This window comes from Oncorhynchus tshawytscha, linkage group LG05 (assembly GCF_018296145.1).
Source record: "Oncorhynchus tshawytscha isolate Ot180627B linkage group LG05, Otsh_v2.0, whole genome shotgun sequence".
In the NCBI taxonomy this organism is placed as follows: domain Eukaryota; kingdom Metazoa; phylum Chordata; class Actinopteri; order Salmoniformes; family Salmonidae; genus Oncorhynchus; species Oncorhynchus tshawytscha.
Window position 1 is genome coordinate 23,948,052 of NC_056433.1, and position 22,036 is coordinate 23,970,087.

At 40.3% G+C, this 22,036-nt stretch overlaps 1 protein-coding gene across 2 annotated transcripts in view; it reads left to right on the forward strand.

Annotated features, from left to right (window-relative positions):
- Positions 1-5,329: 5,329 nt before the first annotated feature.
- The window catches only part of LOC112250336 (protein stum homolog), a 34,328-nt gene continuing 17,621 nt past the window's right edge, over positions 5,330-22,036 (forward strand). Inside the window, exon 1 of one of the 2 annotated variants that reach the window (XM_024420400.2) lies at positions 5,330-5,744. In XM_024420400.2, the coding sequence (XP_024276168.1) occupies positions 5,576-5,744 (169 nt within the window). In that variant the 5' untranslated portion in view covers positions 5,330-5,575. The remainder of the gene's footprint in view (positions 5,745-22,036) is intronic. The other variant, XM_024420399.2, reaches the window with a different exon arrangement.

Here is a 22,036-nt window from a genome sequence, read left to right on the forward strand (position 1 = left end):
CACTCCCCCCACACACACACACACATCTAGCCACTGGGATTGTTGCCCATTGTTCAAGGCAAAACTGCTCTGGCTCATTCAAGTTGGATGGGTTCCTGCTGGTGTACAGCGATCTTTAAGTCATACCACAGATTCTCAATTGGATTGAGGACTGGGCTTTGACTAGGCCATTCCAAGACATTTAAATGTTTCCCCTTAAACCACTCGAGTGTTGCTTTAGCAGTATGCTTAGGGTCATTGTCCTGCTGGAAGGTGAACCTCCATCCCAGTCTCAAATCTCTGGGAGAATGAAACAGGTTTCCCTCAAGAATTTCCCTGTATTTAGAGCCATCCATCATTCCTTCAATTCTGACCAGTTGATGATGCTGCTGCCACCACCATGCTTCCCTGTGTGGATGGTGTTCTCGGAGTGATAAGAGGCATTAGTGTAAGGGGTGCGTAACTGGTGGCAGGGAAGTCAGACGCAGGAGAGCAGAACTAGTTAATAGCCGGAGCAGTTTAATAGTAAAACCAACGGCATAAGAAATACAAAATATGGGAACAATAACCCGATGCGCACCAGTCAAACAAATGTGCACAAACTTACAACTTACAACTTTCCCACACACTTACAACAAACAATACTGCACAAAGACATGGGGGGGGGACAGAGGGTTAAATACACAACACTAAATGAGGGAATGAAAACCTAGGTGTGTGGGAAAACATGACAAAACAAATTGAAAATGAAAAATGGATCGGCGATGGCTAGAAGACCGGCAACGTCGACCACCAAACACCGCCCGAACAAGGAGAGGCACCGACTTCAGCAGAAGTCGTGACAGTTAGGTTTGTGCCAGACATTTGTGCCAGGCGTTTTCCTTGATGGCCAAAAAGCTAATTTTCAGTCTCATCTGACCAGAGTACCTTCTTCCATATGTTTTGGGAGTCTCCCACATAACTTTTGACGACCACCAAACGTGTTTGCATATTTTTTTCTTTAAGCAATGGCTTTTTTCTGGCCACTCTTCTGTAAAACCCAGCTCTGTCGAGTGTACAGCTTAAAGTGGTCTTATGGACAGATTCTCCAATCTCTTCTGTGGAGCTTTGCAGCTCCTTCAGAGTTATCTTTGGTCTCTTTGTTTCCTCTCTGATTAATGCCCTCCTTGCCTGGTCCGTGAGTTTTGGTGGGCGGCCCTCTCTTGGCAGGTTTGTTGTGGTGCCAATTAATAGTGCTCCGTGGGATGTTCAAAGTTTCTGATATTTTTTTATAACCCAACCCTGATCTGTACTTCTCCACAACTTTGTCCCTGACCTGTTTGGAGAGCTGCTTGGTCTTCATGGTGCCACTTGCTTGTTAGTGTTGCGGACTCTGGGCCTTTCAGTACAGTTGTATATATACTTAGATCATGTGACACTTACATTGCACACAGGTGGACTTTATTGAACTAATTATGTGACTTCTGAAGGTAATTGGTTGCACCAGATCTTATTTAGGGGCTTCATAGCAAAGCGGTGAATACATATGCATGCACCACTTTTCAGTTTCATTTTTGTTTAATTTTTTAAAATTCACTTCACCAATTTGGACTATTTTGTGTATGTCCGTTACATGAAATCCAAATAAAAATCTATTTAAATTACAGCTTGTGATGCAACAAAATATGAAAACGCCAAAGGAGATAAATACTTTTGCAAGGCACAGTAAACCTTTTACCTTATCATAAGAAGACATAATTGCAAGTTAAATCCTTTCAAAAGAAAAACTTAAAATGAGTTACAAATTGAACTTTAAATAAATGCGTTGACTCTTCACATGGGATGATTTCACTGAACAACAAAAGAAAGGGAATATTGAATGATCCCCAATGATCCATCGTATCTCCCAAAAACGTTTTCAACATGCATCTGTAAAATTATAGTCTCGAAACTAAAGCTTTGGCTGTGTTCCTCTCAGGCTTCCATGTCTGCTCTCTGAACCTCCTCAATGTCCACCTCTTGAACATCAGTTTCCTCTGCTTGGAGCAACAGTGAAGTAGGCAGGGCAGTACCGATTTCTTCTCTTACATCTGCAAGCAGAGTCTGAACATCAGACAATATGGTATTGTTTCCCCCAATCTGTGCAATGGCTACTGCTATAGGTTTCAGGAGTTTCAGGCTGCTTTACCACTCTCTCCCAAAATACATCATCCACGAAGATCCTCATGATGGGGCTGTCCATATCGGCAGACTGTGATATGGTCATTTCTTGGAAAGACTCCTTCCCCTCCAGGAGACTGTCAAACATGATGACAACACCACCCTAACAGGTGTTGCTGGGCAGCTTCAATGTGGTCCTCTTATTCTTCTCACTTTGCTTGGTGATGTAGATTGCTGCTATAACTTGATGACCCTTCACATACCTAACCATTTCCTTGGCTATCTTGTAGAGTGTATCCATTGGTTTCAGTGCCATGATGTCCATGGAGGAGCAGAATAAATGCATGAGCAGCACAGCCAATGGTGTGATGTGAGGGTAGGACTCCTCCACTTTAGACCAAGCAGCCTTCATGTTCGCAGCATTGTCTGTCACCAGTGCAAATACCTTCTGTGGTCCAAGGTCATTGATGACTGCCTTCAGCTCATCTCCAATGTAGAGACCGGTGTGTCTATTGTCCCTTGTGTCTGTGCTCTTGTAGAATACCGGTTAAGGGGTGGAGATGATGTAGTTAATTATTCCTTGCCCACGGACATTAGACCACCCATCAAAGATGATTGCAATACAGTCTGCTTTCTCTATGATTTGCTTGACCTTCACTTGAACTCTGTTGAACTCTGCATCCAGCAATTAGGTTGAAGGGTAAAGAGTTAGAGGAAAGGTTAGCTAACATGCTAAGTAGTTGCAAAGTAGCTAAAAAATAGTAAGTAGTTGCAAAGTTGCAAAGTTGCTAATTAGCTAAAATGGTAACATTATCTGTGATGAGATTTAAACATGCAAACTTTAGGTAAAGCATGTCTGGTTGATAAAGCATGTTTGGTTGGAGATGTGTATGCTGGGCGAAGAACATTCAGAAATCTCTTTCAATACACATTGCTTGTGAGCATCAGAGGTGAACCAATTGCATACACAGCTTGAGCAAGACATTCATCAGCATTTCTCTGACTACGTTCCTCCACTGAGTCAAAACTGATTCCAGGAGGACCATGAGCTGTTGCTATTGATAAGGTGTCCGATTCATAATTTTCACTTTGAATGGAAGTAGAAGGACTTTTGTCAGAGGTTGCTTGTTGTAGGCGCTGAGGGAACTTTATGCACTTGGCCAGATGATTCTCCATCTTTGCTGCATTCTTCACATATGATTTGACATAGTATTTGCAAATGTACCTAGCTTTTCCTTCTATGTTAGCTGCAGTGAAATGTCTCTACATATTAGATAGTGCCTGAGGCATTTTCCTGTAAAGATTAGAAAAAAATGAGTAAAAAAACCCAAATACAATTCCATGTACAGGTAAATATTTAAGCAGTTAGATTAAACAACTCCTTTGTGGGACAAATGTTTAAAATGAAACATGTATGGAAACAGGTGAATTAACACTCCTCAGTTAGCAGGCTCAAGCAAGCTGAAACCCACATGGTAGAAAAAACAAACTAGCAGAAATTGTTAACAAGTTAGAAATTATTTAAACAATAGGCTACTATTTATTAGTTAACAAAAATCTTGTATGTCATATAAAATATATTGACCCCACCCAGTATTGTAATCAAAGCTTACCAGAAAGCATGTAGTCCTTGGCTCAGACAGTGTAGTAGTGTGGGCTCAATAGCATCTCAATAGTGTGCAAGGTCTTGAGAATCAGCTGTACATGTGATTGAAGAGTGCACTGCACATGTGATGGAAGAATGCACTGTGCATGCAGAGGGTTGCAATTCCATTGAATTTGGGATAGTTTAACCAAAATATGTCACAAGACTTAGAATTGCCTTGTGTATCCCACCAAAAAAAGTAACTTTCTGATCAATTTAAGCAAAATTACCAAAATTCCAGGGCTTAACTTCCCATGGAATATTTACGGAAAAATTACAGAAATTTACCGGAAAGTTTCCGACCCTTTGCATCCCTACATGTAACTATAAATGCATTGAATTTTCTTTTGCGGGTGCCTTTTCATTATCTGGATAGACACTTGCAGTTTTTAGCTGACGCTACACCAATCAAAGCAGTGGAGCGTGTTGTGAAGCAAAACTTTAGTGGTAAAAAATATTCATCTTGGAGCGATAATTATACCATTTATAAAATGGTCAGATATACAGAATATATTTCTAATACACACTAGCAAAAAACAAGTGAAAATTGACAAATTCTCCAATGGATTATGAAAATATTCTGGTAAAAAAAGTGGCAAAGTGGAATAGCTTTTCAGCTTTTTCTGATTAATAAACAATGCCCGTGAACAAACCCAGTCCTGAAACGAAACGTATGCTGAAGAATTTGTATGTCATATTATAGGAAAATACACTGCATTCACACGGATTTGCACAAAGTCGGCAGTTAAGATTTGTCACTTCAAGCCCAATATCCTACGTTGATTAAAATAATGACTTATTGACTTAAATCACTGTGCAACATCATGGATAAGCTCTGGCCATAGTCTTCCAGCTCAAACAAGTGGATTTCTACAGGTGTGGGCATTTTAAGTAACCTTCTGTCTTATGTAACAATACCAAATGTAACATATCATGCTAATTTGAGTGTCATGTATGTTGTTTATTATGTTACGTTTAGTCTATGAGACCAGCCTAGTTGTTTTTGGTCTCTCTTTGTGTAGTGTTGTGTTGTCTCTCTTGTCGGGATGTGTGTTTTGTCCTATATTTATATAGCTATTTTAATCCCAGCCCCAATCCACGCAGGAGGCATTTTGCCTTTTGGTAGGCAGTCATTGTAAATGAGAATTTGTTCTTAACTGACTTGCCGAGTTAAATAAATGTTGAATAAAAATAAATAAATAATAAATAGTTAAACTGTGCAAGGGAGCAGATGCTCAGTGCTTGTTAGTGATGAGCATTCCTAGTTTTTTTGGTGAGCCGGATCTTTTGGCTCCGTTTACCTTATGAACGCCTCTTTGTTCAGTAGCACAGTGCTAAAAAATATGAAAAATATAAACAGTCTAATGTAAACAATAAAAAGTTGCATACCGTTATGTCAGATTGTGAAATGTGAGTTAAAATTAAAAAAAAATGTACATGGCGAAATGAAATCGCTTGCAAAAACACTACCTTTTGCTCCCGCAGTGAGGATTTACCATCTTCAGATAATGTTTTTTATAATATATACATGAAATGTCTCGCGCTCAAAAGGCAGCAGTAGCAGTACGCAAATCAGTGAGCCAAATGAACGGCTCTTTCACGGATGCGATTCGTTTCCCAACAAAAAGAGCCGTTTAAAAAGAACCTTTCGTTTGCGAAAGTGCTTGCGCGCAGCTTACGTGCACACAGTCCACTTCATGCAGTTGGTCATTTTTGGAGAGGTGTGCTCTTCCTGTGTTGCGGAAGGGAGTCTTTGAGAGATAGAGAATCAACAGTAATACATATTTCACACTTTGCCTGTTTACGCTCAACATGGACCAAAAAGACACCGAAATGAATGAGAAGGGAGTTACTTCTTCGACCAGTGGAGTTGTGGTCCAAGTAAGAGAGAAGAAAGGACCTTTGCGTGCAGCTATTCCATACATGCCATTCCCAGTAGCTGTATTATGCCTATTTCTCAACACATTTGTACCTGGTTTAGGTGAGTTTACACTTTGATGTTGCTACTTTTTAATCACATCATGTGTTGTAGTAACACTGTCGAAAACGTACAGTGGGCATATATGGCACTGTTTAGAATGTGATACTTGCATAATTTTTGCAAACGTTTTGTTGTCATCAGAACTTCGTTTTTATTATCACTATATTTTACAATTACGCTCGCCTGGGGTGTATTCATCACGGAAACCGTTTACCGTTTAAGAACCAAATGGATGCAAACAGCGCAAATGGAACGAAACGGGGAGGGACTTACCAGAATTTGTCCAATAGAAACTGTCGTTTGCGTTTTCTGTTTGGAGTTAACGATTTCTGTTGCAAAACGTTTTGTAGCAACATAATCGGCGTAATGATTACACCCCTGATGCATGTGGCGTTGTTGTAATGTTTGCTCTAGGAGTTGCCTAAACATTTTTAGAAAACGAGACAGTAAAACTGATAGAAGTGTCTCTTTTGGTAAAGTTTACAACCTCGGGAGTTTGGACAGCATGGTGCGAACCAGTCCTCTGGTGAGATGTTCCCTCCTTTGCCAGTGATGCAAGAGAGGTTATAGCTTTAAACAAAGCAAAATACACATTAGTGATACAAACCCCCAAAAGGCAGCCTTATGGCAACAGTTGTGGCAAACCTTTGGCCAGTTTGTCACAAATTTGCTGCATACTCATATTTTCACATTTTAAATTAGCTTTGTGGCAATCTGTTGTAACTTGCGAACTACTGGCAAACAATTCTGGGAAACTTGTGGTGAACATTTTGCAGATTTGCTCCAAACTCCATATGAATATGCTAATTAGATCCGGTTTTGGTTACTGTGTGTTAACATTTCAATGTTGTTATGTACATTAACCAAATCACATAACTTAGTTCTCTGAGAAAAAAACTTAAATATTAAATGTGGTAAATATACTGAACATTTGTACAATAATCATCAGCATGGTAATGAAGAAAAGAGTAAAGACTGGATATTTCTCAAATAAATTGTTTAGTTAATGTTTTTATGTAGCTTCAACATTTACATGAGAGAAATTGGAAAACTTTGGGGATGTTGACCTTAGGATGTTTAAAGGGGCAACTAGATAATTATTTACATGAGCCAAGTGATAACTGAGCAATAGATTTCACCCATTGGAAGTTTAAAAGATAATTAACAATGTTATGAATTACAAACAAAAACAAACCCAGTTCAGAACTATTGCCTTTTTAGTGAACTTTGGAGATGGCAGCCCTGTGGAAGTCCTTTGTCAACGCTTGTTGAATGCATGCATTGAAACAAACTAAATCAGGACACTGAAAGCAATTAATTTTGCTTACACATTTTTGTTTCTCTACCATCCCAGCCCCTCCCTTTCCTACACACAATCAAGGTACAGTGTTGATTAATTAATTTGTTTTGCCTGCATTTCAGAAAATACATCACATCAGAGAATTGTCCACAATGTACAATAATATATATTTTTTTTAAATAGCACATTGAAACAAAGCCTTATTGTCTAAGTATGTGTTATTTCATAAGATAACAATCAATCATATCTTATGAAATCTTAACATGTATTTATATTATTTCATGAACAAAACAGTCCAAACAGCTGAACTTGATGTGCACACTCAGATTGCAATCTGATAAAAACAAAGCATGTGTGTGTGTTACACTGTCCTAAGTGGTATCAACACAGATCTGTCTATCAGACTGTGCCAGAGCAAATCCATAGATATTCACTGACACACTTCAGCTACAGTATCTTAGGTGACAGCACACATAATGTTCTATATTTGGGTAGAGTCAAAACATTTTTACACAGTTAACAAGTGTAAAATATTACGTTTGAAGGTCACTCTACTAAGGACATGGACTAATGACTGTCATTACTTAAAGCACTTTTCACAATTTCCAAAATGTAGCATTTCTATTTAAAATAAATATTTGTGATAGGTTGAAAGGGTAGAGGAATGTGCTTCAGCCCAGCTTGAACAAAACATGTCATTATATATGTTAATCATACACATATTTAAAGATATTAAAACAAAGGGGATACCTAGTCAGTTGCACAACTGAATGCATTCTGCATTTAACCCAACCCCTCTGAATCAGAGAGACACTCATGGCTCATCCATTCATTGAGTTAGTCTACGAAATGCTACCAAATAAACCACAATTCATTCATAATACTGTGAATATATAGTTTCACAGACATATTGTTATTTTTTTCTGGTTTGTCGGAAATCGTTAAAAATAATATAAAACCAGTCTGCACACCACCAAGGTGAACTGGTTTAGTTTTGACTCTTGGTTGACGGTGTTGGGGGATGGGTAATGTATTGATGCTCAGTGCCAAATCAACACAACTGGATAAGAAAAGGTCTAAGCCATCAGGTGCCCAGTTTAGGAAAAAGAGGAAAGAAGAGGAGAAACACTCAAAAGATAAAAGGTATGCAGCTATGTCATCTCTTTATGTGTATAATATTATGCATGTAATGAAGTAGGCTCGTATAACACTTATGTTTGTTAGTCTGTTGCTTGCTATGCTATTACACATAGGGTGACAATATTCCATTTTCTGTCCAACGAGCTTACATATCATTGGATATAATTTCACACAGTTTCATCATGATGATGTGTGTAACCTGCAGCAAAACGATTACAACCTAACTAGCACACCATTGATTTGGTTCACTTTCATTGAGGTGACATCATAAAGGTGAATATGCACATTGTATTGTGTTGACTAGGTCCTGAGCTCAGTAAGGGGAATTTCCAATGCTGTAGGCCATCTTATGACGTATATATTATGCTGATATCTTGTATCTTTTGTGATATATTGCGTCTTTTGGGGTGTCTTATGCCTAGAATTGGCCAAGGATGTTGTATGGTTCATTTGGTTCCGATTCTGAAAGTTTGATAAATTGTGCATAATGACATGTATATTTAATTGTGCAACAAATGGATTTAGGGTGTCACTCATATACTGTATTCCAATGCAAATTCAGGGGCACTTCTGAAATATTTTGGAGCACCCTCTGGCACTGGCCAGGATGAGAAGCCATCTACCACCTCAGCCACACAGGCCTCTTCAGAAATTATCTCGGAGCCTCAGGATGAGGAACCATCCACCTCCTCAGCCACACAGGTGTCTTCACAAATGTTGTCAAAGCCTGAGGATGAGGATGAAGACCCATTCACTTCCACTTCTCCCCAGCAGGATTCTTCAGGTGTGTTTGTGCACACGCGCATGTGTTTGTGGGTACACACACATGTGTATATCCCTATATATAATTTTTTTTCTCCCTTTTGCAAAGTTGTACGTTTCCATTTTGTAGGTAAGGTAACAATGATAATTTTATTATGTACAGTGGGGCAAAAAAGTATTTAGTCAGCCACCAATTGTGCATGTTCTCCCACTTAAAAAGATGAGAGGCCTGTAATTTTCATTATAGGTACACTTCAACTATGACAGACAAAATAAGGGGAAAAAATCCAGAAAATCACATTGTAGGATTTTTTAATGAATTTATTTGCAAATTATGGTGGAAAATAAGTATTTGGTCAATAACAAGTTTATCTCAATATTTTGCATTTCGCTACACTCGCATTAACATCTGCTAACCATGTGTATGTGACAAATCAATTTGATTTGTTATATACCCTTTGTTTGCAAGACAGAGGTCAAATGTTTTCTGTCAGTCTTCACAAGGTTTTCACACACTGTTGCTGGTATTTTGGCCCATTCCTCCATGCAGATCTCCTCTAGAGCAGTGATGTTTTGGGGCTGTTGCTGGGCAACACAGACTTTCAACTCCTTCCAAAGATTTTCTATGGGGTTGAGATCTGGAGACTGGCTAGGCCACTCCAAGACCTTGAAATGCTTCTTAGGAAGCCATTCCTTTGTTGCCCGGGCGGTGTGTTTGGGATCATTGTCATGCTGAAAGACCCAGCCACGTTTCATCTTCAATGCCCTTGCGGATGGAAGGAGGTTTTCACTCAAAATCTCACGATACATGGCCCCATTCATTCTTTCCTTTACACGGATCAGTCGTCCTGGTCCCTTTGCAGAAAAACAGCCCCAAAGCATGATGTTTCCACCCCCATGCCTCACAGTAGGTATGGTGTTCTTTGGATGCATTTTTTTTCTCTCATTTTGTCTGTCATAGTTGAAGTGTACCTATGATGAAAATCACAGGCCTCATCTTTTTAAGTGTGAGAACTTGCACAATTGGTGGCTGACTAAATACTTTTTTGCCCCACTGTATGTGGGATGTTCCACCACTACAAATAATGTGAATAACGTGTGTAAACTAATACCCATGTGCTCTCCATTAGAAATGCCTGTAGCAGCATCCCCATCAAATTCTGCTGCTGAGGATGAATCACTGTCTACAGACCCTGCTGACAGGCCTTCAGTTCTGACTGACAGAATTCGGACACAACTAGTTTGCAGAGGACCAAGTGAGGTACCACCTAAAACTTCCCATAATTAAAATTCCTCAAACATACAAATATTTTACACCATTTTAAAGATAAACTTGTTGTAAATCCAGCCACAGTGTCAGATTTCAAAAAGGTTTTACGATGAAAGCACACCAAACGATTATGTTAGGTCAGCACCTAGTCACAGAAAAACACAGCCATTTATCTAGCCAAAGAGAGCAGTCACAAAAAGCAGAAATAAAGATAAAATGAATCACTAACCTTTGATCTTCATCAGATGACACTCATAGGACTTTGTTACACACTACATGTATGTTTTGTTCGATAAAGTTCATATTTATATCCAAAAATCTGTTTACATTGGCTTTAATTTAACAATTGAGTATTGAATATTTTATGATTTTATTTAAACATTGAAAAGTTCCTTGTTTTTAAGTGTTATTTAAGTAATAAATGGAAAGCAAAGTTATTTGTCTCCCTCTTTTTCTGATCTGGAAAAAATATCCAATCCGTGACTCAAAACCGTGATCCGATCCGAACTATGAGTTTTGTGATCTGTTGCACCACTACTTGCCATCGAAGACCATGACCCTGCTCGAGCTGCTGATATTTATACATGAAAGGGATCTTTTCGAAATTTATCCAAATTTGTGGACTGCTCTCAGAATTTGTCTTCCTCTTCCAGTGACCGTAGCTGAAGCAGAGTGGAGCTTTTCAAAGCTCATCAAATTCTACCTGAGGTCCACCATGTCACAGGAATGCCTTAGTGGCCTTGCTGTCATTAGTATTAACCATGCAATTGCTGGGCAGATTTCTTATGATGATGTAATTGATGACTTTGCATCAAGGAAGGCAAGAAATGTCAGGGTTTAGATGGCAGTTGTGCAATTTAGTTTGTGTTTCTTGTTTGAAGTGCAATACACAGGTTCTCTTCTTTATAAGTGTATTCTAGTTGTGTATGTGTGTGATATAGGATTCGTGCAATTTAGTTTTATTTGTGTTTTTTTTGTTAGCAATAGGGAAATAGAATCAAATTATTACACTAACTTTTATTTGTAGTTATATACTACATTCTGTTTCATTATGATTATTTTTGTGTTCCAAATGTCTGAATAAAAATTACAGTTAGTGCAGAATGGTGCTTTTTATTTTGGTGGGGGGGTTCGCACAGGGAGCCATACAAGCTAGAACCGCCACTGGCCATCTGACTGTAGGCTATGGGATTTAAAACAATCCACAACTTTTTTAAAGAGGCTAATGATGCTCTGTGGCCAAATCATGCTTTCTGGTGTAGTAGCCTATTTTGAATGATTGTATTTATTTCTGTATAGACAGGAGTAAGCTAATTAGGCTATATAATATTTGCAATTTATTTTAGGGAAACCTTAGCTTCCCATAGCCTTATGGAGACGGCGCCTCTGCCTTTTAATGTGGCATTAACACAACCAGTCATGATGTTTTCATCTGATTGTAAAACAAAGGCGCTCCTGCAGGCTACTCGAGCACATTCGTTCACTCACAAAATCATTTCAGCATCCAAACCTCAACAGTGAACTGTGCACCCGCAATTTGATGAATGGAAATTGACATCTGTTACAAAACACTTACAGTGCCTTGCGAAAGTATTCGGCCCCCTTGAACTTTGCGACCTTTTGCCACATTTCAGGCTTCAAACATGAAGATATAAAACTGTATTTTTTTTTTGTGAAGAATCAACAACAAGTGGGACACAATCATGAAGTGGAACGACATTTATTGGATATTTCAAACTTTTTTAACAAATCAAAAACGGAAAAATTGAGCGTGCAAAATTATTCAGCCCCTTTACTTTCAGTGCAGCAAACTCTCTCCAGAAGTTCAGTGAGGATCTCTGAATGATCCAATGTTGACCTAAATGACTAATGATGATAATTACAATCCACCTGTGTGTAATCAAGTCTCCGTATAAATGCACCTGCACTGTGATAGTCTCAGAGGTCCGTTAAAAGCGCAGAGAGCATCATGAAGAACAAGGAACACACCAGGCAGGTCCGAGATACTGTTGTGAAGAAGTTTAAAGCCGGATTTGGATACAAAAAGATTTCCCAAGCTTTAAACATCCCAAGGAGCACTGTGCAAGCGATAATATTGAAATGGAAGGAGTATCAGACCACTGCAAATCTACCAAGACCTGGCTGTCCCTCTAAACTTTCAGCTCATACAAGGAGAAGACTGATCAGAGATGCAGCCAAGAGGCCCATGATCACTCTGGATGAACTGCAGAGATCTACAGCTGAGGTGGGAGACTCTGTCCATAGGACAACAATCAGTCGTATATTGCACAAATTTGGCCATTATGGAAGAGTGGCAAGAAGAAAGCCATTTCTTAAAGATATCCATAAAAAGTGTCGTTTAAAGTTTGCCACAAGCCACCTGGGAGACACACCAAACATGTGGAAGAAGGTGCTCTGGTCAGATGAAACCAAAATTGAACTTTTTGGCAACAATGCAAAACGTTATGTTTGGCGTAAAAGCAACACAGCTCATCACCCTGAACACACCATCCCCACTGTCAAACATGGTGGTGGCAGCATCATGGTTTGGGCCTGCTTTTCTTCAACAGGGACAGGGAAGATGGTTAAAATTGATGGGAAGATGGATGAAGCGAAATACAGGACCATTCTGGAAGAGAACCTGATGGAGTCTGCAAAAGACCTGAGACTGGGACAGAGATTTGTCTTCCAACAAGACAATGATCCAAAACCTAAAGCAAAATCTACAATGGAATGGTTCAAAAATAAACATATCCAGGTGTTAGAATGGCCAAGTCAAAGTCGACCTGAATCCAATCAAGAATCTGTGGAAAGAACTGAAAACTGCTGTTCACAAATGCTCCCCATCCAACCTCACTGAGCTCGAGCTGTTTTGCAAGGAGGAATGGGAAAACATTTCAGTCTCTCAATGTGCAAAACTGATAGAGACATACCCCAAGCGACTTACAGCTGTAATCGCAGGAAAAGGAGGCGCTACAAAGTATTAACTTAAGGGGGCTGAATAATTTTGCATGCCCAATTTTTCAGTTTTTGATTTGTTAAAGTTTGAAATATCCAATAAATGTCGTTCCACTTCATGATTGTGTCCCACTTGTTGTTGATTCTTCACAAAAAAATACAGTTTTATATCTTTATGTTTGAAGCCTGAAATGTGGCAAAAGGTCGCAAAGTTCAAGGGGGCCGAATACTTTCGCAACGCACTGTACTTGTAGTGTAATGTTGTAGTTCTGCTATTGTTATTAGGCCTACACATGTAGCCTGAATTGATGCATCCACTGTTATCCATGTGTGCCTCGGTCTCGGCCACTCATCTCTGCCTTGTCGAGAGCATCTCTGCCACTCATCTCTGCCTTGACAAAATGTAAGTGTTCTCCTCAAACCACAACTCAATTTGAAGCGTATACCACCCAGTTTCCAGTCAATTCCCTAATGTTTCATGTGGCTGACATGCATTAATAATAAATAATGGCCTAATAGCCTTAAGTTTTTTGGGCATGTTGTATTCATTGTGATAGGCTCATGTTTTACCGGTACAGTATACCCCCAATATTTATTTTACTGGACGCCGGACCGTACTTCCACCCCTGCTTTCAACAGTCTAACTGCGGGGGATTCTGTTCCTGATATACTGGGGTCTGTATAAAAGTTGATATCCAACACATAATAGGACTTGAAACACCCCAAGCAATGTACCATGCTCCAATGCCTGTCCACTAATGACTGTAAACACGTGTGAGCAGAGACAATTGTCCCCAAGAGCTAACACAAATGGGTAGGATCTGGTCACCTCCGCCTGGTGCAGTTACTCAACCATGTTGGTCCCATCCTGTTAGATAGAAATCATTCGATTTTAGAATATGAGAACTTGTGCAAAGCTTGGAGACACACTGACAATGCCATCTCACACCATTTATTTTTGTATACTAAATAACCATTTACACTTCAACATCAATATAAACACCCAATCCCTGTTTGATGCCCACATCTTCCATTCATTGGGGGCTTAGGCTCATAGGTTCAATTACATAACAATGTCTTGGTGTGTGCGTTTAACCAATTTTGGTAAGCTGTTCCTTTCATTCAAGGTTTACAAATGCTATCATCTAATTTCACCATCTATCTCCCTATGCCTATCCACTATTTAAACGTCCAGACCGCAAGTCAATGAAGGACGTTCTGGTCTCTTCGAAGGTGGGTCTTTCTGCCAGACTTACAGCACTTGCTCCTTCCATCAAGTCTTAAAGCGATGTCACCTTGTGTATGTGGAGAGAAGAATGGTTAGTGAATAACTTGATTGTTTCAGGCAAAACATTAATGAGTATCTGAGGCACCACCAGGAGGGTCATTTCTAACCATGCCTGCACTTCAAAGAGAAGATCTTGGGCCTGCAATATTTTTTTGTCCTTGAAGACAGCGATCCAGTTCTTAGTGAGTTTCCCCGAGGCATCGAAGCAATTACTTTTTCATTGCAGTTCATCATTAGTCTGGCTAACACCTAACTTTCAAAGTCCTCCTGACTTCAGTCTGGAATGGCTCTTTGATATTTTCGGCTCAATGCGACAATAATGAAGGGGGCTGTGCTTTTACTGGTTGACTCTCCTCTGTGTCTTTCTCACTCAAACACCCGCATGTACAGCCACACTCAAACCCGAACGCCGCCCCCTTGTATTACAATGGTTGGATATTCAAATCCAAACAATGGGAGGTCTCAACCCAAGGAAAAAACCCAAACCCTGTCGCACAATTTATGAGCGCATTAAAAAAACAGCCTCCTCTCCCTGCACTGAGACCCGTGGGTCGCCTCAGCCAGGCTAGTAAATCACAGCAAACAGAATCATATTCAAGTCTAATGCTTTTGTAAACAATTAAACCCACCATGCCTGGTGTATCCAGCAGACGCAAATCCTCAAACTATTTCGACTGTCTTGTCCTCTGAGCCCACTGGATCGCAGTCTACTTCATGTAATCTGCAACTTTGTTTGTAAGCAAAAGGTTGTTCTTCAACAACTCAGTCATCTGGGCTGTCCTCTCGAGCACAAAGTATTCAATCAATTAAAAATTCCTTTTAACAATCAGTTTTCAAAATAGACAACAATGCTTTCAACATGTACCTGGCAAGACCCGGCTAAAGCTTTGTGTCGCTTGGTGTGTCCACAGTCCTATCCACGTGTGTCCCGAGGACCTTCCCTCGTGTATAAAAAAAGGTGGCATTTACAGAATACTCACTGTGTGTAAGTCTTTCATATTCTTCCACTCCAGCCATCACCATGAACCCGTCCTCCCCAATTAAGGTCCCACCAACCTCCTGTGGTTTCCTGGTCTAACTCCTCCACTGCAAAAGAGAAAGGGGGTACCCAGTCAGTTGTACAACTGAATGCATTTAACCGAAACGTGTCTTCCGCATTTAACCCAACCCCTCTGAATAAGAGAGATGGGGGTTGGCTGCCTTAATCGACATCCACGTCTTTGGCACCCGGGGAACAGTTGTTGTTGTTGGGGGTTAACTGCCTTGCTCAAGGGGCAGAACAGCAAATTCTTCCACCTTACTGCCGCAGGGATTTCAACCAGCAACCTTTTGGTTACTGGCCCAACGCTCTTAAATGCTAGCCTTAACCACTAAGGGGGACATTTTAAGGAATAGTTTCACCCACATTTCTAAATGACATACTTAGCTAGCTACATTAGCTAGCTACCTAATTATGACAGGACAACCTATTTAACATGAATGACTATAAAATTCATAATTCATAACGTTTCTTACTTACCGTTCACAGTTTTCAGTCTGCCAGACACATTTCTCTGTCCTCAGTTTGATTGAAGGACTCAATCTGTATTTTTGCCTTGTAACTGATTGCTTCTAGAATGAGAGAAGGAACAACATGATCAAGATGAGCTAGCTGCTATTAGTTTAAAGAAATTAAAGATCTAATTGTTACAAAGAATGAATGTATGGGCTACATTTGAGAATACATGCATTTGCTTACCTTCTCAATCTTGAAGAGAATACACAAATGTATCACACACAAGTGTTGAGTGACTACACCACACATATTTCCAGGATGTTGATGCATCCTCCTCCCAGCCTTTAACAACACCACAGGTAGGGAAAGGGTACTGCAGAAGGGAAGTTTTTTTTAAATCAGCTCATTTTATTGCTACCTTAGCTGCTCTGCTAGCTAAACCGTGACAGTAGCATATCGACATGTGTATTGGTATAAAGACAGCAATGTATTCACCTAAGAAAATAAGATTTAAGGGAAATCATTAATTAGCCAAAAATTGTGCAAATTGTGCAAAAATATGAGCTAGTAAGTGTACTCACAGCATGGACATGCACTCAGAACATGAGCGGACCAGCTGGCAAGTGTCTTCACTGACATTTTCAACCTCTCCCTGACTGAGTCTGTAATACCTACATATTTCAAGCAGACCACCATAGTCCCTGTGTCCAAGAACACCAAGGTAACATGCCTAAATGACTACTGCCCCGTAGTACTCACGTCTGTAGTCATGACCCTGGTCATAGCTCACATCAACACCATTATCCCAGAAACCCTAGACCCATTCTAATACCGCCCCAACAGATCCACAGATGACGGAATCTCAATTACACTCCACACTGCCATTTCCCACCTGCACAAAAGGAACACCTATCTGAGAATTCTGTTCATTGACTACAGCTCAGCTTTCAACAACATAGTGCCCCTAAAGCTCATCACTAAGCTAAGGACCCAGGGACTATACACCACCCTCTGCAACTGGATCCTGGACCCCCAGGTGATAAGAGTAGGCAACAACACATCTGCTATGCTGATCCTCAACACAGGGGCCCCTGAGGGGTGCATGCTTAGTCCCCTCCTGTACTCCCTGTTCACCCACAACTGCGTGGCCAAGCACGACTCCAACACTATCATTAAGTTTGCTGACGACACAACAGTGCTGATCACCGACAACGATGAGACAGCCTATAGGGTGGAGGTCAGAGACTGCCAGTACAGCAACCTCTCCCTCAGCATAAGCAAGACAAAGGAGCTGATCGTGGGCAAAGGAGCTTCAAGTTCCTTGGTGTCCACATTACCAACAAACTATCATGGTCCAAACACACCAGTACAGTCGTGAAGAGGGCACAATAATGCCTATTCCCCCTCAGGAGACCGAAAAGATTTGGTATTGGTCCCCAGATCCTCAAAAATTTATACAGCTGCACCATCAAGAGCATAACTGCTCGGCATCTGACCGTAAGGCGCTACAGAGGGTAGTACGAACGGCCCATTACATCACCGGGGCCAAGCTTCCTCCCATTTCAGGACCTCTTTACCAGGTGGTGTCAGAGGAAGGACCTAGAAATTTTCAAAGACTCCAGCCACCATAGTCACAGACTGTTCTCTCTGCTACCGCACAGCAAGCGGTACCAGAGCACCAAGTCTAGGTCCAAAAGGCTTCCTTAACAGCTTCTACCCACAAGCCATAAGACTGCTGAATAATTAATCAAATGGCTGCCCGGACTATTCGCATTGACCCCCTTTATTTATTTTTTACGCTGCTGCTACTCGCTGTTTATTATCTATGCATAGTCACTTTACCCATACTTACCTCGACTAACCTGTACCCCCGCACATTGACTCGGTACCAGTAACCCCTGTATATAGCCTTGTTTTTGTTATTTTATTGTGTTACTTTTTTTACTTACATTTATTTAATAATTATTTCCTTAACTTTTATTTTCTTAAAACTGCACTGTTGGTTAAGGGCTTGTAAGTAAGCATTTCACGTTAATGTTTTCACCTGTTGTATTTGGCGCTTGTGATAAATAACATTTGATTTGATTTCAGTGGCACTGACAGATTGAAACTGGTATCAACAAAATGTTTTTCACCCTATCCCATAAAACATGATATTGCTAACTAGGCATCATTTAGCTAATAAAATGTTAAAGTTGATTGGGAAGCTTAATTAATAAGTTACTCACTCACTGGACAACTTTGTTAGGTAGCAAGCTAGATTGCTTGGCTTCCGTTTTCCAACAGATTTCCAACAGATCTCTAAGAGCCAACTCTTGTAGATGAACGTTGGGAGCTGGCTCGCATATCAGAAGAGCCGAATCTATTTATTATTATTATGAAAAGATTAAGATATGAATGATCAAAAGATTTAAATGAATATAACTAACTAATTCAAAGAACGAAAAAAATAAATAATAATAATATAGGTCAAAAAGCTACTGCAGTTTGCCTTACCACTGACTGCTGGACATCAAGGGTAACCACTTCTTACATGTCAGTTACATGTCACTTCATTGAAGATCTTTCGATGTCTAGCTGTCTTCTGGACTGCTTTGAGTTCAGTGACAGACACACCTCAGAGAACTTGGCAGAGGAACTGATGAGAGTGGCCTGAGAATGGCAAGTAGATGGAAAAGTGGTCTGTTGTGTTAGCAACAATGCAGCTAACATAACCAAAGCCATGAAGATGTTTAAATGGACCCATATTCCATGTCTTGCCCAGACAATCAACCTGATTGTAAGAGATGCTCTGAAGGTGATGAAGCCCACTGTGGACAAAGTGAAAGCAGCTGTGGAATATTTCCACAGAAGAACAGTAGGTGCTGAAAAACTAAAGTCTACACAACGCCAGATGGGGATGGCTGAGCTGAGGCCTAAACAAGACTGCACTACAAGGTGGAATTCAACATGTTTTATGTTGAAGCGGTTTCTTGAGTCAAATGATGCCATCATCTCTACCCTGGCCATTGTCAATGCACCTGTTGATGCCCAAGAGGAATGGGAGTTGGTGGAGGAGGTGTGCAGAGTCCTGGAAACCTTTTGAGCAGGGCACTGCGGAGATCAGTGGAGAGAGGTACAGTAAGCAGTTATTACTACATCATTATTTAATCCAGTATTATATATGTATATGAGCAGTAGATGAGAATGTAGTATCAGTAGACCAAACATAAACCTGAACTAAAGTTACTGTTCTCTCTTTTCAGCTCTGTGACAGCATCAAAAATGATACTCCTGTATAAGGGTCTGCAGCAAATTTTTTATTTTTTTAAATTTTTTTATTTCACCTTTATTTAACCAGGTAGGCTAGTTGAGAACAAGTTCTCATTTGCGACTGCGACCTGGCCAAGATAAAGCATAGCAGTGTGAACAGACAACACAGAGTTACACATGGAGTAAACAATTAACAAGTCAATAACACAGTAGGGAAAAAAGGGGAGTCTATATACATTGTGTGCAAAAGGCATGAGGAGGAAGGTGAATAATTACAATTTTGCAGATTAACACTGGAGTGATAAATGATCAGATGGTCATGTACAGGTAGAGATATTGGTGTGCAAAAGAGCAGAAAAGTAAATAAATAAAAACAGTATGGGGATGAGGTAGGTAAAAATGGGTTGGCTATTTACCGATAGACTATGTACAGCTGCAGCGATCGGTTAGCTGCTCAGATAGCAGATGTTTGAAGTTGGTGAGGGAGATAAAAGTCTCCAACTTCAGCGATTTTTGCAATTTCACAGGCAGCAGAGAACTGGAACGAAAGGTGTCCAAATGAGGTCTTGGCTTTAGGGATGATCAGTGAGATACACCTGCTGGAGCGCGTGCTATTGATGGGTGTTGCTATCGTGACCAGTGAACTGAGATAAGGCGGAGCTTTACCTAGCATGGACTTGTAGATGACCTGGAGCCAGTGGATCTGGCGACTCATATGTAGCGAGGGCCAGCCGACTAGAGCATACAAGTCGCAGTGGTGGGTGGTATAAGGTGCTTTAGTGACAAAACGGATGGCACTGTGATAAACTGCATCCAGTTTGCTGAGTAGAGTGTTGGAAGCAATTTTGTAGATGACATCGCCGAAGTCGAGGATCGGTAGGATAGTCAGTTTTACTAGGGTAAGTTTGGCAGCGTGAGTGAAGGAGGCTTTGTTGCGGAATAGAAAGCCGACTCTTGATTTGATTTTCGATTGGAGATGTTTGATATGAGTCTGGAAGGAGAGTTTACAGTCTAGCCAGACACCTAGGTACTTATAGATGTCCACATATTCAAGGTCGGAACCATCCAGGGTGGTGATGCTGGTCAGGCGTGCGGGTGCAGGCAGCGAACGGTTGAAAAGCATGCATTTGGTTTTACTAGCGTTTAAGAGCAGTTGGAGGCCACGGAAGGAGTGTTGTATGGCATTGAAGCTTGTTTGGAGGTTAGATAGCACAGTGTCCAAGGACGGGCCGGAAGTATATAGAATGGTGTCGGTTGCGTAGAGGTGGATCAGGGAAGCGCCCGCAGCAAGAGCAACATCATTGATATATACAGAGAAAAATCACAGCCAGCTGCCAGAGAGAAGCAAATGTGACAGAGTTGATGGACACCCTATGTTCATTAATGGACAGAATGTTCCACAGAATGGAATATAATCACGTGCTATCAGAATTCGCTGCACTTGACACCAGGTTTAAGAACTTAGCCTCCAGTGATGCCAGAGCAATTGATGAGGCTCTTCAAAGAATAACCTCAGCAGCAGGGAGGGACAGCCCCAGCAGTCAGCTGGCTCAGGCACCAGGGCAACAGGAAGAAGAGGGATCAGATGGAGCAGAAGCACCAGCAGTAGTGCCACTAACATCCGCTGTTTGGATGCTGTTTGATGAGAGAGCAACTGGGGATGCAGCACGAAGCAATCCCTCAGCAGATGCCATAATGGAGGTCCGGTCCAAATATCTGCAGATCCTTTGAGCTGGTGGAAGAACAAGGCCTCTGTCTACCCACGTCTTACTAAAGTAATGACAGGGAGAGACTGCATAGTGGCCACATCTGTTCCCTCTGAGAGGGTCTTCTCGAAAACGGGACAAATAATTACTGAGAAAAAAGTGAGGCAGCTTACATTTCTGAATGCAAATCTCTCATAAAAGCTAAATATGGTCAGCATTGCTGTCTGCTGCTGGTTATAACATGGCAATAAAGAAGAGAGAGAAAAGGGACCAGTTTAATGTTTTAAGTGGGATGCTGCAGTTTTGCACATTGTTATTTATTTTTCTTTGATATGGTGCAATATTCTATTATTATGTTGTTCAGATTGTATTTGTTTTGAATGGTTACATTTATATGCACTTTGTTTATATACATTAAAAAGTTATACTTTAAATGCAAATGATTAATAGCGTTCTTTTTCATATAAACCAATGCATTTTTAAATACATTGTGGTTAAGGTAGAGTATGATTTCATTTAATAATTTAATTAGAATTGTTTTAACACCAATCGTAGTCAAACTATCGCAAACTGTTTGACTTGAAAAAATACAAAACATATTTTTTAAAGAGCTGTTTGGGAGCCAAAAGAGTCGGCTCACTGAAAAGAGCCGGAATGCCCATCACTAGTCATCAGTGGTTACTGGTGTTTGAACTTGTTGCCACAGGTTTGCCACAAGTTCAAATTGAATCTTGAGAGAATTGTCTTTCAGAAAACAAAATGGGTGACAAATTCACCACGAGTGGCAAACATTTGCAAACTTCTGGCAACATTCTGTGGCACACTATTTAGTTTGCAGCAAATTTTCCGCAAACAAATTCATTTTTGTAAGGGTAATCATTAGAACAATATTTTTAAGACATACAGTGTAATTATAAAAAAATGTGTGCAATGTATGTTGATGAAAATGATACATAATTTACTTTAGAAAGACATTTCATCAGCAAACTATTAGGCCTACTCCCCTCTTCACCTCAATTAGGATGGATTCATTGAGAGTCCCCTATTGCTATGCAACCAATTACCTTCAAAAGTCACATAATTAGTTAAAGTCCACCTGTGTGCAATGTAAGTGTCAAAAC